At 33.7% G+C, this 15,346-nt stretch overlaps 1 protein-coding gene across 1 annotated transcript; it reads right to left on the reverse strand.

The window, feature by feature from the left end:
- Positions 1-6,958: 6,958 nt before the first annotated feature.
- LOC103328090 (PTI1-like tyrosine-protein kinase At3g15890) lies at positions 6,959-12,245 on the reverse strand. The gene is made up of 4 exons (XM_008230477.2): positions 11,725-12,245; positions 10,778-10,925; positions 7,917-8,179; positions 6,959-7,843 (listed from the first exon to the last, which is right to left on the reverse strand). Exons 1-4 carry the CDS (start codon positions 11,766-11,768, stop codon positions 7,204-7,206), a joined length of 1,095 nt encoding a protein of 364 aa, XP_008228699.1. The 5' UTR covers positions 11,769-12,245; the 3' UTR covers positions 6,959-7,203.
- Between the last annotated feature and the right edge of the window lie 3,101 nt (positions 12,246-15,346).

Genomic DNA, 15,346 nt, shown 5'->3' on the forward strand with positions numbered 1-15,346 from the left:
AATTTGGTAAATTAGTGCAGAATTTTTTTTCTTTGCTCTGTTTTTTATTTTGAATTTGAGTAATTGTTTTATTTCATATTTCATCCTTTTAGTTTTCCTCTTGTTGTGAGCTTATCAATTTGTGGGCTTGCAGCATGCAATTGTTGGAAGAAGTAATTATCAATTTCTGTATAATTTGGGAAATATCGTATAAACAAAAGAGATCATGTTGGTGTTTATTTTGTTCTCTGTGTGTGTATCATTACTCTTTGAGATCCTTGCTCTAGCATATCTTAAAGGTGCAGATTGTTTCTTCAATTCTATTTTACTATTCTTAGTTGTAAATTTATGTTTCATTATTGTCTTGTCTTGTGGTTTTTCTTTTCCCTATCTCTGTGCCGCTTATCTATAGTTTGGTTTGTTTGTAATTCGCTTGTATACTTATAAAAAAAAAGTTTACCAAACGTCAAACTGCTTTCTCTCACTTGATTTCTCTCACAAATCGATTATTTTCACAGACAAGAATGCCAAACTAGCCCTTAATTTATGGTGTGTTTACTAATCAGGAATTCGAATTCTCATAAAAAATTGAATTCTACTTATGAAGGATTCCTGCATTTACTTCACTTTAATGAATTCAAAAGTAAGTGGGATAGACTTAATTTATAATATGTTTACTAATCAGGAATTGGAATTCTCATCAGGAATTGAATTCCATCTATGGAGGATTCATGTGTTTACTTCACATCAAAAAATTAAAAAGTAAGTGGGGCCCACATAAAGTTAGGAATTGAATTCCTAATTTTGAAGGAATTCAATTCTTGAGTGAGATGTGGTATTCTAATTCTTGAAGAACTAACCCATTATGAATTCATCTTTTTTACCTATTATATTCTCACACAATTTTGAAATTTTGAAATTTGTCATCTACTTTAACCTAACAATGAGGAATTTTTAGTAATTAGCATCATTCCTACCTCAATTTCATATGATTTAGTGAACAACTTCAATAGGAAATCGGAATCTAACTCTCCTTAATCCATATTGTTTAGTAAACAACTTTATTAGAAATCCGGAATCTAATTCTCCTCAATCCAACTCCTTCTCAATTCAATTCATCCTCAATTCAATTCATCTTAATCCAATTACAGATTAGTAAACATGTCATTAGTGATTATCGTTTCAATAATCTATCTACTAGCCTCTCTACATGCACTTGCGGGAACTACAATATGCTCTTTTGACCCCACATACTTTTACATTCCATAACACTTTAGGGAAATTTAAAATGGCTCTCTACACCCATTGTTTCTTCTTAAATTACCCTCACTAACCTAAATATATCACACTTTTTTTTTTCACACCCTATCAATTAACCTCGTCGCAAACCCTGGTATCCCTAAACCCCCATTGCAAACCCGAGTATCCCTAAACCCCATCACAAACGACAATACACCGAAAAGGAGGTAGCTTATGTGGCAAATCACCTCCAAAACGCCAAGCTTCTACTGCACAACTTTTGCGACGCCACCAATCCCAAGTCGTGAAGAACGACTTCACCAATCCTAGGTCGCGAAGAACTCAAGGTTAGCCTTCAATTTTGATTTGAAATTTTATGTTTCTCAATGATATTTAAAAAATTGGATGTATTTTAGCGTATAGAGATGTATTTATGGTTGTGATTTTGTTGAAAATGGATGTATGGGTTCGAACCTAATTTTACGAATATAAACGTATAAACCTTATTAGGTTGTTCGAACATGATGGTTTGATAAATAAGTCTGACTAGAGTTGCAGAAACGTATATGGGGGTGTAGGGAGCAAATTTAATTTTTATTGTAATTTTTGTTTTCCTTAACGGTAATTATATACAATGGTAAAATAAGTTATTCATGTTTAAAATTAGTGTGGGGTTCTAACAAAATTATCCTTTTTCCATCAAGCGCGCTACGTACCGTGACTTACAATTTTTTTTTTTTTTTACAATTATATTTTTCTAGATGGCCTCTTAAAAGTTTTCCCTTATCACCCTCTTTATCTAGATGCACGTATCAACAATTTACCTGCAATAAAAGGAAAAAAAAAACAAGAAATTGTTGATACCATAGTTGATAAATAAAAACATAGAAGAGGGAAGTTTCAGTGTTTGTGCGTCTTCAGGCTTCTGAATGTCTTAAATGATCATTAGATATGGAGAATCTTCAAGCTATTGAACAGAATAAACTCCTCCGAGCTTTACAAATCAGACATGCAGGTTGGTCCCTATCTATCTATACCGGCTTACATTCACAAATACATAGATGATGTAGAACATAATAAAATGAGCTGCATAAAAAATTCCAAACAAATGGTCCCTCGGTCCAAACATTGATTCACTCCTTGCATCACTAAGAAAAACATCAGGAGACTCCCATTGATACCTGTTGAAAGCCCATCTTTCTCCATCCATCTGCCAAGGCATGAAAGTATGATGCAGGAGCATAGGGTGGATCAAGATAGATATTTATCATTTAATTAGTTATTTCATGATATATTGTTATTTTCTTATTTAGGTAGTTTTAGGATATCTTTTATTATTTATGTGTGATTTTATAATTAATTAGTTTACTTTTGGACCAAGCAGTCTTGGTGCCCAAGTCTTGTAAAGCCTATAAATAAGGCTATTGTAATAGTTGTAAATGATGGAATATTGATGATTAATGAAATAGTTTATTTGTGGCATGGATTTGCTACGATATATGTGAGTTTGCACTAGCCCTAGATTTCGGTGCTCGTGTATGTGGTTGGTGACCTATGTCCTGATCCCGATCCCCATCAATTGGTATTAGAGCTATGGCTCAAGATCTGCTTTATCGGGGAGGTTTTTGAATGGAGGGTCGTATTGACAACTACAACGACATGGAGGAAATTATGAGGATGCTACAGACAACTTATGGAACGCGTCGCTCGCATCGAAGCTCGAACCCAGATAGGTAAGAGTTCTGACGGGGAGAGATGCATGAACCCTTATCTGAACCGAGTAGCTCGCATCGACACTCTAAGCCGTGGGAGTCTCGACGGGAGTACGAGGGGGATAACCCTTTTCATTATTGCGCTTCGCTGTGTGAGTCAAGTGAAGAGGGGCACGGTTATTCTCATTGTGTCTTTGAAGGTATAAATAGATTTGGTAATTTTGGTGCATCTTGTTATTCATCAAAGTTATTAAATTTGGATTTGCCTCCAATATTTGATCCTTGCAACTGTGAAAATTGCAATGAAAATTGTTTGGGTGTTCAAAGCAATTTTGATAAGCAATGATCAAAACAGTGAAGAGATGAGAATTGAGAAAACTTTCGAAGATATTATTGATTTTTTGGGCATTAATGTTTTCACTTGGAAGGTTGTCAAAACTTTGGTTGATTTTGTCAATCGGTTGAAGATTCTAGAGAGAAACATTTGCATTGTTAGAGGGAGTAAGAAGAAGCCAAGAATAACGAAATATTCCAAATAACTTTTTATTTGGAAAGGAAGATTTCAATTGGATGCTAAAAGATCCATAATTAATATGAAGCAATTGAATATTCTACTCAAATTTTCCTCAATCAAAGGCTTGAATTCGAGGACGAATTCTTTCCAACTAGGGGAGTCTGATGCAGGAACATAGGGTGGATCAAGATAGATATTTATCATTTAATTAGTTATTTCATGATATATTGTTATTTTCTTATCTAGGTAGTTTTAGGATATCTTTTATTATTTATGTGTGATTTTATAATTAATTAGTTTACTTTTGGACCAAGCAGTCTTGGTGCCTAAGTCTTGTAAAGCCTATAAATAAGGTTATTGTAATAGTTGTAAATGATGGAATATTGATGATTAATGAAATAGTTTATTTGTGGCATGGATTTGCTACGATATATGTGAGTTTGCACTAGCCCTAGATTTCGGTGCTCGTGTATGTGGTTGGTGACCTGTGTCCTGATCCCGATCCCCATCAAAGTATATTAGAAAAATTATTTCACCAGATGGCAGAATATTGAGAACATTCGAAACTATAATGAGGTGAATTATGAGCAAGAAATCCCATGAATTTCTAAGAAACACTGCTGCAATTTGCTCTCTAGCCTCTGTAACAAAGTGTTGGACAGCAGAACATAGTTACGCATTTTGAGCTACATCCAACCTACCTTCGTCTCTTAGATCAGTTCCAATCACCATCTGCAATAACCCAAAAGAAAATGCACGTAAATCTGTAGAGTTAATTGAAAAATAAACAAAACAAAACCCTTAAGAAATATTTTTGTTTTGTATTGTGAAGGAAGCAAATGTCAGCATAAAAAGAAACACATTTGCGGCCAGTAAGTCGTTCAGCAGTTTTCCTCCACAAGTAATTTAAAATAATTGATTTCTATTTATTAAGTAATTTATGAAATTAGTAAAATATTTAAATACTAATTATTTACTAAAGAAATAATAATTAAAATATAATCTATATCTATATATATAAAGCATATATATAATACAAATTTATATATAAAGCAAAATGCAGAGAATGGTGAAACATTCAAAATACCAGAAAATGCCATTGACAAATGCAAACATTAAGAATTGAAATTATTAATTAAATAAGGATAATATAATAAATTCACACTTTTTTATATTTAAAAAAAATTAAAATTAATAGAAAAACTACCCATTATCTTTTTTAATTCTAAAATAAATTTTATAAATAAAATAATAAAAAAATAAAAAAAGCCCTCGCAGGCACGGAAGCGCATGCGGAGAGACCAATTACTAATTAAAGTAAAAAAAGCTAAGATATTACTTAAGTATAAAAAGGAAAACCATTTTGTGCGGCTATACTTTTAAAATATTGATATATTTTAAAACTATAGCCGCACGGCTGTATTGTTAAAATATTTGAATGTATTTAAAAAGTATAGCCGCGCGGCTATACTCTTTAAATATTAATATATTTTAAACATATAGCCGCACGGCTATACGTTTAAGAATTTGGTTCAAAAGGAATCAATCTCAGCCCAGCTTTAACTCAAAACTACACGCGCATCCTACTAATGGTCCACATTGAAGGCATGACAATGGTAATTTAGTTTCCAACAACAACAAAAAAAGTTAAAAGAATTTGACACATGTCAACATTACATTGGTTTTAAGGAGGAACTCTTCCTCAATTTTAAGGAGCCAAGCTTTTCCAGTCGTTTTTTTTTTTGAAGAGATTTATCAAATAGCCGGATTGTTGAATTTGTTCCCACCGAAACTTGCCCCATTGTTTTTTCTTTGGTGTTTGGTGGTTGGACTCTCACCTTAAACCTGAGCTCTTTTTTTTTGGTCAATACCTTGAGCATTTTTAGGAAGAGTCAAACTCAAAACCTAACCAACTCATCATTACAAAGTTTTTATTTTTTATTTTTATATTTTTAATTTTGCAATTGTATTTTGCTAAATGTCCGTCCCAATAGTTTCTTATTTTAATAATAAGCGTGTGATTAATGACACATATTTTTCGTGAAGTGCGTTTTAAGTTTTTATTTTTCCGACTTTTAAAACGTGCATCTAGAAAAATACTCACCATTAATAACATGAGCCATTAAAAAAATTTAAAATTAAAAACAAAATTAAATAATGGTTTATTTTTATTTTTATAAGTAATAATAAAAAGTTTAGAGAGAGGGGAGACTACCTCATCCCAAGGCCAAGGCACCCCAATGCCTTTTTGAGGACTTACAAAAAGGGGTCTTAGCCTATTTTTTGGTTTTTACATATTACCCATTAAGAGGGATTGTCGGCAGCGGGATTCGAACATAGGCCTTGATAGTGAAGAGAACGATCCTTACCAATTCAACCAACCCTTGTTGACAATAAGTCCTATTTTTATAGAACACAATTACCCATTATGTTTTTTAATTATAAAATAAAAAAACTAATTGGCACACCTGTGAAGGGACTAATCTAGTTTATAATTGATTAATCTCTTTTCTCGAAAGAAATAAAAAGATTGATTAATCTCCAACAACTTGCTTATTATATTGGATATTGGATCTACATGCCCCGCCCTTCGAACAATGTTATAATTTTTCTGATTCTTCGTTTGTTTTTTAACAAAGTAAAATTAAAATTAAGAAGAAGAAAGAACTATACAGAATTTTTTTTTTTATGCAACTGATATTGAGAAAGGAGGAAATCAAATCAGTGCATAATAAATGCTCTTAACCACTTGAGCCACAAGTTCCTTACTACTAAGAATTGTTTTTAGTTCTCTACCATATTCTTTTCATTGTTACTAAAAAAATACAAAATAAATACAAAAGTGTTACTAAGAATTCAACATCTTATCGGATGAAAAATTCATACTTAGAAAGCCTGTACCTAACATACACTCTTCCAATGAAGAACGCCTCGTTGACAAAGCCTTTGCGACATTTGTCAACTTTCAATGCCAAACACGGCTACCAGCCAACCACGCAAAAGAGAGGGGAATTTTCTATGGGATTGCCGTTGACAAAACTGTTCTCTTGATAGAATAATCCCTCGTGTTTTAGAGTGACAATGCGTTTCAAAATTGAAGGAAGACCAGGTTGTCGCCCATCATGTTGGCATCTGAATTTGTTGCCAACATGAACATGAAGAAATGCGCTGGCCAAGCTAGGTGCAAAGAAAAGATCTCGCGTATATCCAGCGCATACAACGCTCCTCTCACATATCACACAAACCAAGACACCAAGCCTTAGGTGTAAGAAAGAGATTATAATTTATATAAACACCCCTTGTATGCAAGCATTTTAGCCATATGGTTCATGATGCAGACTGAGGAGGAGGCAGTCCATGTAATGATCATGTGAATGAAGATGTAAAATAGTAAATTGTTAAACAGATAAGAACTCAGGATCAGCGCTAAACATAATCAATTTCTTGTGTATTTCTGCCCTAAAAGTTACCAAACTAGTATAAAAGCGATAGTGAGGACTGATGACAGCCAATAAACACTGAAAACAGTTCTTCATGTCATTCAGATGCTCAAAACAAACCAAAAAGAGAAGAGGAATGCACACAGATAAAACACGGCACTCACGAAAATAATGGTTGTAAACAAAAAGGCAGCTATAATCCCTGGAAATTCTAACAAATTGACAGCCAGTGCTACCTTACCTTAACCTTAAATCCAAACACACATCTATGTCTTTTCACATTTTCTCAGCCATTATGGCCAATCCTAGGCACGGCCTCCTATTTCGAATCCTGTTTTTCATCTTTTTCCTCTGAGATGAAATCTGAGCTATCTTCAGCTGCTGATGTCCCATCATTCCCATCATTATATTCTGGAGCCTGGGAAGTCTTAAATAGTTCATCATTCTCCAATTGAGCTAACTTCTCTTTTGATTCTCCCTTCAGTAGCTCGACCACCTCCAGCATAGTCGGTCTTCTCTCAGGTCGACTATGAGCACATAGCAAAGCCACAAAGATAACTCTTTTCAGCTCATCCTCTGCATACTTTCCATTGAGCTTGGGATCTGCTAATTCATCAAACTTCCTCTCACAAGCCAATGGCAGTGCCCACTCAGTAACTGTGCGTTTCATTGTTGAACTCAATTTCTCAATGGGTTTCTTGCCACTGGCAAGTTCTAGCAGGAGAATGCCAAAGCTGTAGACATCACAACTCTCTGAAGCTTTCCCTAACATAGCATATTCAGGTGCAAGGTAGCCAAGGGTACCCTTCACTCTTGTGGTCACATGTGTAGCACCATCAGGGATTAGCTTTGCAAAACCAAAATCAGCAACTTGAGCCTGGAAATCTGAGTCCACTAACACATTGCTGGCTTTGATGTCTCTATGGATTATATGTGGAGTTGCATGGTGGTGAAGATAGCTGGAAAATTAAAGTAAGAGGTTAATATGAGTAACAGTTATAAAGTTGGGAGAAATATGGGTTCAGTACTTACGCAATTCCCTCAGCAGATCCAATTGCAATATTCATCCGCCGGTTCCAATCAAGAAGGCATTCAGCTGAGTGCTGCCCGTGAAGATGAGAAAGTAAGCTCAAATTTGGCATGTAGTCATAAACAATTAAACGCTCTTGCCCTTCTGCACAATAGCCACGTAAACTGAGCAGATTCTTGTGCCGAACTCGTGCCAATATCTCAACCTCAACTGCAAATTCCATATCTGCTTTGTTACTCCAGACCTTTAACCTTTTAACTGCAATCTGTATAGATTTCATTGAGAATTAATTTGAATTGAGATATCATTCAGAATTATAAATAGTCCATACAAGAGACAATTTTGGGTTTAATTTAGGCACCAAAAAAAAAAAAAAAAGAAAAGAAAAAAAGAGCCTACAGATTATCAACACCACTACAGAAGATGGAGCACTAAAGGAAATTCCACCGATTACTATCAAGCGAAGAAAAAATTTAAGGAAAGACCAATGCAGAACAAGAAGATCAAGCATTTCAGAAAATTTTGATACTTTACAGAAGTCTCAGTATCTGGGAAGTAATTACAGGTGCCCTTTTGAAGAAGCTACTTTTAGTTATGATTAAAATTTAGAGAAAAACTATGCTCATACTTTGCGATCACTATTTAAGAGATTACTCGAGCAAAAATATCAACTCCTTCATAAGGCTCACTCAAGACGGTGAAGAAACATACTCTGACAAACTTATAGTTGATGCTAAACATAATGATATTAAGGACCTCGATAAAAGTTTGTTTTTGTAGAAATTTTTTTGAAGTGCACAATGTTGACCAACACAAAGTACATTCTTCCAACCCTGTTTAAAAGATTGAGAGCATCCACAATGGGCTCCCTAAACCACCTCCTTAGACAAATTTTAGGGAGAAATCGTAAAAATGCAACTCCAACCACGCTCCCTATTCACCTCCTAAAATAGGGAGTTCTCTAGGAGCTCCTAAATATGAGGAGAGAGAAAGGACTCTTAGTGGCTTCCTATAATTTAATGCTGCTTTATTTAATGAGTATTTTAAACCTTTATTTAATGCTAACTATTTTTTATTTTATTTTTTAATAGAGATGGACCAATCAAAAAAGAGTTATAGCGTTTATGAACTCCAAATTAAGGAGTAGGTTGGAGTTGAAATTTTTTAGAGAGCTCCTAAAATAGCTTTCTTATATTCTTAGCCAAATTTTAGCTAAGAAATAGAGAGCATCATTGTGGATGCTCTGAAGAATATAAGTACATAAAGATATTGGAATCAGTCTTTTAAGCACAGTTGTCTCAACTGGGCTTCTCTAGGAAGCTCCCAAACAGGCAGGGTGTCTGCACCTACTTATGATTTTATGTCTAGCACAGAAAGTGACCAAATAAAACTGAATACAATTCATCCTGACGAACACTGGAGTGACTTATAACTATTCTATACCAAATTAAACTGGTATATACTCCTTAGCTATTTGAAAAAGTAATGGACTACACCAATCAACTGAATATACATGATAAATCTTGTACAAGCATGTCCCTCTCTTTCTTATTGCTAGATCCTCATGGCAGTGATGCAATTCAACAAATTGAAATAATTATTTTAACCAGCAGTACGTATGAGGGTTCACCTTGGAGCAACAATATGGCTTGCTCCAAGTGATCTGGTGTTTGAAGTTTTGATTTCAAGAAATGGCCTCTCTAGAAATAAGGATGTGGCTGCATACGTCTTGCCCTAATCAGCCATAGCACCTGTCGTCTTATCTTTCCCTTCCAAGTTTCAATAATCTAGCTGCAACTAATTTTTCCCCATGTTCTTCAGGTGTCATTCAAAAAATTTCAAGAACATAACACTGTTGGTAGTTTCACTTCCTTTGAGAACCAACCAACACTACGACTCCCATGTTTCTTTCACCATCTAATCTTCTTACTATATTTCAATGTTGAATGCAATTCTCACAGCCTTTTGTGCATTAAAAGAATCACTTCCCTTGAGAACCAACCAGCACTATGACTCCCATAGTCTCTTTCACCATCTAACATTCTTACTATATTCCAATGTTCAATGCAATTCTCACAGCCTTTTGTGCACTAAAAGAATTAGTGTTTTTATAGCTTCTCTAAAATGAAGGAAAAAGAAAAGAAAATTTATTTGGTTCAGATTATTCATTACATGTTACAAAAGGAAATGCGTACCTAAAATGTTTCACAACCGTATCCTAAACGAAAAGGCACAAGTAGCTCATTGATAGAGCATAGAAGTTTATTTATCATTACAAGAAGAAGAATCTAAATCATCACATACCTACTGCTGTGTCTGACCACATATTCATTCTATGAAGAAAATAGGTAATAATTATTTATACTACAACCATACCCTTAAGGATTATGGCAAAGATCCATAAATATTATTGAATCCACAACTACAAGCTCAAACACTGAAGTGGTCTCTTCATCAGTCATAACCATTTTAATGCCTCATCCAGACATATGATCTACACTAACACTTAAACATCAGGGAAAAATTCTAACCATATTAGCCCACTTTATGCCATCCTCATAATCATTTCAATTGAGAATTTTAAACAAAATGAGATATCAGAAATCTAAAGTTAAAAGACCAATAAAAAAATTTATTGTTTAGAAATAAAAACCAACGATCAACCAACAGTATCCTTTTGATTTATGGTTTTTTTTATAAAAAAAATAGTAGAATCAAGAATGATAACTCTTGTTTGTTCTTTCACCCAAAAAATAAGAAGCAAAACCATAATCAATTAAGTATATGATGCTAAACTTAACCGAGTAACCAGCAGAATTCACAATAATAAAAAATGACATATAACTGAAATATTAGTAATTACTTGTGATCCATCCCAAAGCTGACCCCAGTAAACACTTCCAAACCCTCCCTCTCCAAGTTTGTTGTCATAATTAAAATTGTTTGTTGCTGCGTGGAGTTCCTTCAAGGAAAATACCCTCCATGTTGGCTGCTTCTTTCCTCGTTCTTTTCTGCACATCAGGTTTCCATCAAATCAATATAATACCAAATTAGGTTTCTTAATGAAATAGTAATTTTCTTCAGAAAACACCCAACTGCTAAAAGCAGACACACAACAGCAGAAACTACAGAACCAAAAACCAAGAACAACCCGAAACGGATACCAAAGATGCCATCTAATTTTAAAAAGTAAAAATAAAAAAGGGGGTAAATTCCAGTTAATTTTCTTTTCTTGTTTGCTTAAGAAAAACAAATTAAAACGATAGATTGACTGTTGAATGTTTGTAAGTGGACAAGTCATTAGAAACAGGATGGAACAAAAGCCCAACCATCATCTGTTCATTGATGCCTGTTTGTAATCTGTTTTACTGAGTCATTAAGATTCCAGTCCGATATTAACTCTTTATTCTCTTTTTCCTTCCTTATACTTTGAAACCGACATGTGGATCAATAAATTCCTCTTGCTAACACCCATTTTCCTTCTCTGTTTAATCTGAGGAAATCCCAAGAATGCAAATCCTCTTCTTTTTGTTTCTCTGGTAATCAAAAAATGGTAACACTTCAATTTGCACTTAATTCTTCCTAACACCAATGAGCTCATCCTTCGAATCTGAGCTAAACCCAGAACCTAAGCCCACTTCAACTCTCATTTCATCATCCAAAAAACCACAATGAAAGATTTCTCCAAATCAGATTCCACTACTACTTACATAACAAAATTGAATTAAAAAAAGAAAAAACCAACCAGCAGTAAATAATCAAAACCAAAATTTTCAAATTCAGCTCGGAAACAAAGAATGATTAACGTACCGACCAAAGCCCCTTCCACAACAAAACATTGGACCAAAAGCCATAGCCAAACCCACCAACAAAAATCGCTTCTTTTGGTAAATCAGAAAACGACCCACCAAACCAAATCAGCTTCTTGTTCTTCTTCTCCCAATTTTTCAAGCTTCTTTTTTTACTCTGAGCCTTCCTGAACCTCCCTCTTTAGCTTGTTGCAGAGTGAAGGTGAGAGAAAAGGTAAAGCCGAAGAAGACGAAGAGGATGAGATACCAAGCTTGGAGCTTCGGTCATTTGGTTGGGTTTTGGTGGGCAAAAGCTAGCAAAAGCTACAGTCTTTAAGGCGAATGTTGCGCTTTGAGAACCTGAACAACGGACGGGATTTCCAGAGCGCACAAAATAGTTGTTATCAGCCAAACCCAAAAGTCCACACCCTTCTTCCTTAAGCCTTCTTTTCTGTCTGTTTTCAAGTTTCTGGTCCAGCTGTTATTCAATTTTGATTTTTCAAAGCGCAGACGCATACTCTCAGGGACCCATTTCAATTCTTTAATTATATATCTGTTTTAACAGGTTGTTTATAATATTAATTGTAATTAAATTTATTAACAGTTTCACCATTTTCTCAGCTTTACAATTTTATGTTTTATTTGTAAAAGGAAAATGGATAAATAGAGTTTAACTCTTTGTAAGAGTTGTGAAAAGAAGGGCACTCCATTACTAGATAGTAGTTACAAGTTTGTATAATGATTTTTATTCTATTCTTTCAATCTTCATTTTATTAAGAGTAATGTTACACTTACCATATTTTTATCCCACATTTTTATACCACATGATGTGGCATGTCCATATTATATGTCACATCAATTAAATCAATAAAGTGTATTTTAATTAAGACAATTAAAAAAACAAATACTGGAATAAATCATAAAAGAAAAGAAAATATTAAATAATTTTAATTGTACTTGCAATATATAGGGATGTGGTATATAAATGTGGTAAGAGTAGTATTTTAATCGTCAAAGTAGAACATAAATGAGCTAAGAGCACTACGGCCAAGGAATAAATCATAAAAGAAAAGAAAATACGATAAATATATAAATGCGTCCATAAATGAGCTTTATACTATTCACGTGTGGCACCCGTTGCCATAGCAAAGGGCCAATACTATTCACTTTTCATTTTTTTTTCTTCATCTAAACAATTAATTTGGAGAATATTTTCGGATACGATTTTGGATTCCTACCTGTCAATATTTATTATAAAATTCATATCTCATAATTTGAATGAATTTTTCGGATAAAATTTTCACCACCTCCCAACTTGATGGTTGAAAGATTTTTTGCCTTGCCCAATTGCACAAACCACATATGTGCTTGCATAATCTATTAACAAAAAAATATTGAAAATGCAAGACACATTAATAAAATATTGAAAACGCATGAAATATTTAAAATATATTGGAAATGCAAGTAACATTACAAAAATATTGGAAATGCAAGAAACATAAAAAAATAATTAAAAAACTTAGGACATTACATTTAATAAAATGGAAATTACAAATAATTTAATTCATTGCCAAGATTTTCACCGCTTCGAACATTGTCCCTCACTTTTGCTAACACATCTCTCCATTTCCCTAACTCTTTATTCAATATTTTCCACCTACTACTCAATGTCATTTCTATACGACTCAAACCCAATCTTTCACAAAATTCGGCATGAATTTTTCTCCACATGTGAGAGAATTTCATCTCATTGCCTATGACCGGACAATGACTAACATGGACCCAACTCTCACACAAGAGAACATCTTCCATGATTGCCCACATGCCTCCGGCTACGATGGAAGATGCCATGAGATGGTGAATAAAAATTAAATTTTTGTGTAGAAAGTGAAAAATAATAGAATTTATGAAATTGTATGAGGATTTGGTGTTGAAAGGGAAGAAGAATTGTAGGTTTTATAGGGAAAAAGTTCAGAATTTTTTAAAAATTTTTGAATTTTTTTTTCACATTTTTTATGCCATAAAAAGCCCAGCCGTTGGATTTGGAAAAAAAACCATTGGAACGACTAGAGCGTGCCACGTGGCGTGTTACCATTGGCCGACACCAGCGCACGGTAATTCAAATTTTTTAATGTTGGCGCGTGTATTAAAAATAATTTGAATTACTGCGCTAATGTTAGCAATCTTCGAGCTCAACCTCGGGTTGGTTTCGCCTACGGTTGGCCCAGTCTCATGGGACCCACACCTTGCCCGGGCTTCTTTGGCCCACTGGAAGCTGCTGGGCTCGGGCCCTATCCTGTTAGGGTTGGGGTTTGTTGCTGGAGGTGCTCTAATATGAAGGAGTACATAACTATTATTCAGTAAAAATAATTTTGCTAGTTGAGATAATAAATGAATATTGAAAGAATAAAAACAACGGTGAGAAGCATAAGATAGCGTTCCAAGAGTGTCAATAACGCCTCCCTTTTATTCTATCATTGTTGAGTTTGATTAACTTATTTTGTGTTAGAAAGAGATAAGAAGGTTTTTATTTTTGTTTAAATGTTTAATGGATATACTCAATCCTCTCATTACTTATTAATGGATTTGTCTACTCATATTTCTCATCTCAACGTTAAAAGATATCAAAGTTCGAACATCATCCTCTCTAAGAGCATCCGCAATGGTTGCTCAATAGTTCATTTCAGTTTAGTTCAGTAGTTCAATTTATTTATCTTTTTTGGCAGCTATTAAGCTGAACTGTAGTTTCATTTGCAGCGATGTAGTTTAATAGTTTACAAATTTAAAACTAATGTTGTCCATGTGTCAATAAGAGAGAGGCTATAGAGTTATTATGGTAGACCATCTTATTGAAATGAATTTCATTTCATAGTTCATTTTATTGACCTCTGAAATAAACTATTGATCCCTGAAATGAAATATTGATCTCTGAAATGAACTGAACTTTACCACTGCAAGTCAGAAATAAAATTAAAATCAATTTTAATTATAAATAAATAAATAAAATAGTTTAGGAGATAATGTGAAACATATGATGTTCTCAAATTGAAAATAAATATATTTTATTTATTTATGGTTTCATTCAAGTGAAACTATACATGGATGATCTTAACTTCTGACTTCGTTATGAAATAATTAAAATTGGGGCTAAACATTACTGTTCCAGTTCCACACCCTCTATCCACATACTTTGCATAAATCTTGATATTAATTGCAAATGATATAGATGACCCTGTTGCCTGTTAGTTCCACACTTAGAGCCATTTGCATAAATCTGATATTAATTGCTTAATGTATTCATTTTAACAGATTACCAATAATCTGACTGTTAAAACACAATAATCAAAAGGATGATATCATTATTAGGTATTGGGATTAACTCTAGTGGTGAGGAGAATGAAAAAAGGATTATGTTAAACTAGTTTAGTGAGTTAAATCAACAAAAGGTTGTCCAATATGTTTGGATAACTTCATTTTTACCATCTACGAATAATTTAAGGAAGATGGGCAGTATCTAAAAAGATATACAGTTCCAAACACATTGCTGGATAAAAATAGGAACATAGAAGGTATAAACGGTAAAGATATCCCTCCATGGTAGAGTAACTTTTTTTTAAAATAAAAAAATACAATCGATCGACACT

Source organism: Prunus mume, linkage group LG4 (assembly GCF_029339155.1).
Source record: "Prunus mume cultivar Tortuosa linkage group LG4, ASM2933915v1, whole genome shotgun sequence".
Lineage (NCBI taxonomy): Eukaryota > Viridiplantae > Streptophyta > Magnoliopsida > Rosales > Rosaceae > Prunus > Prunus mume.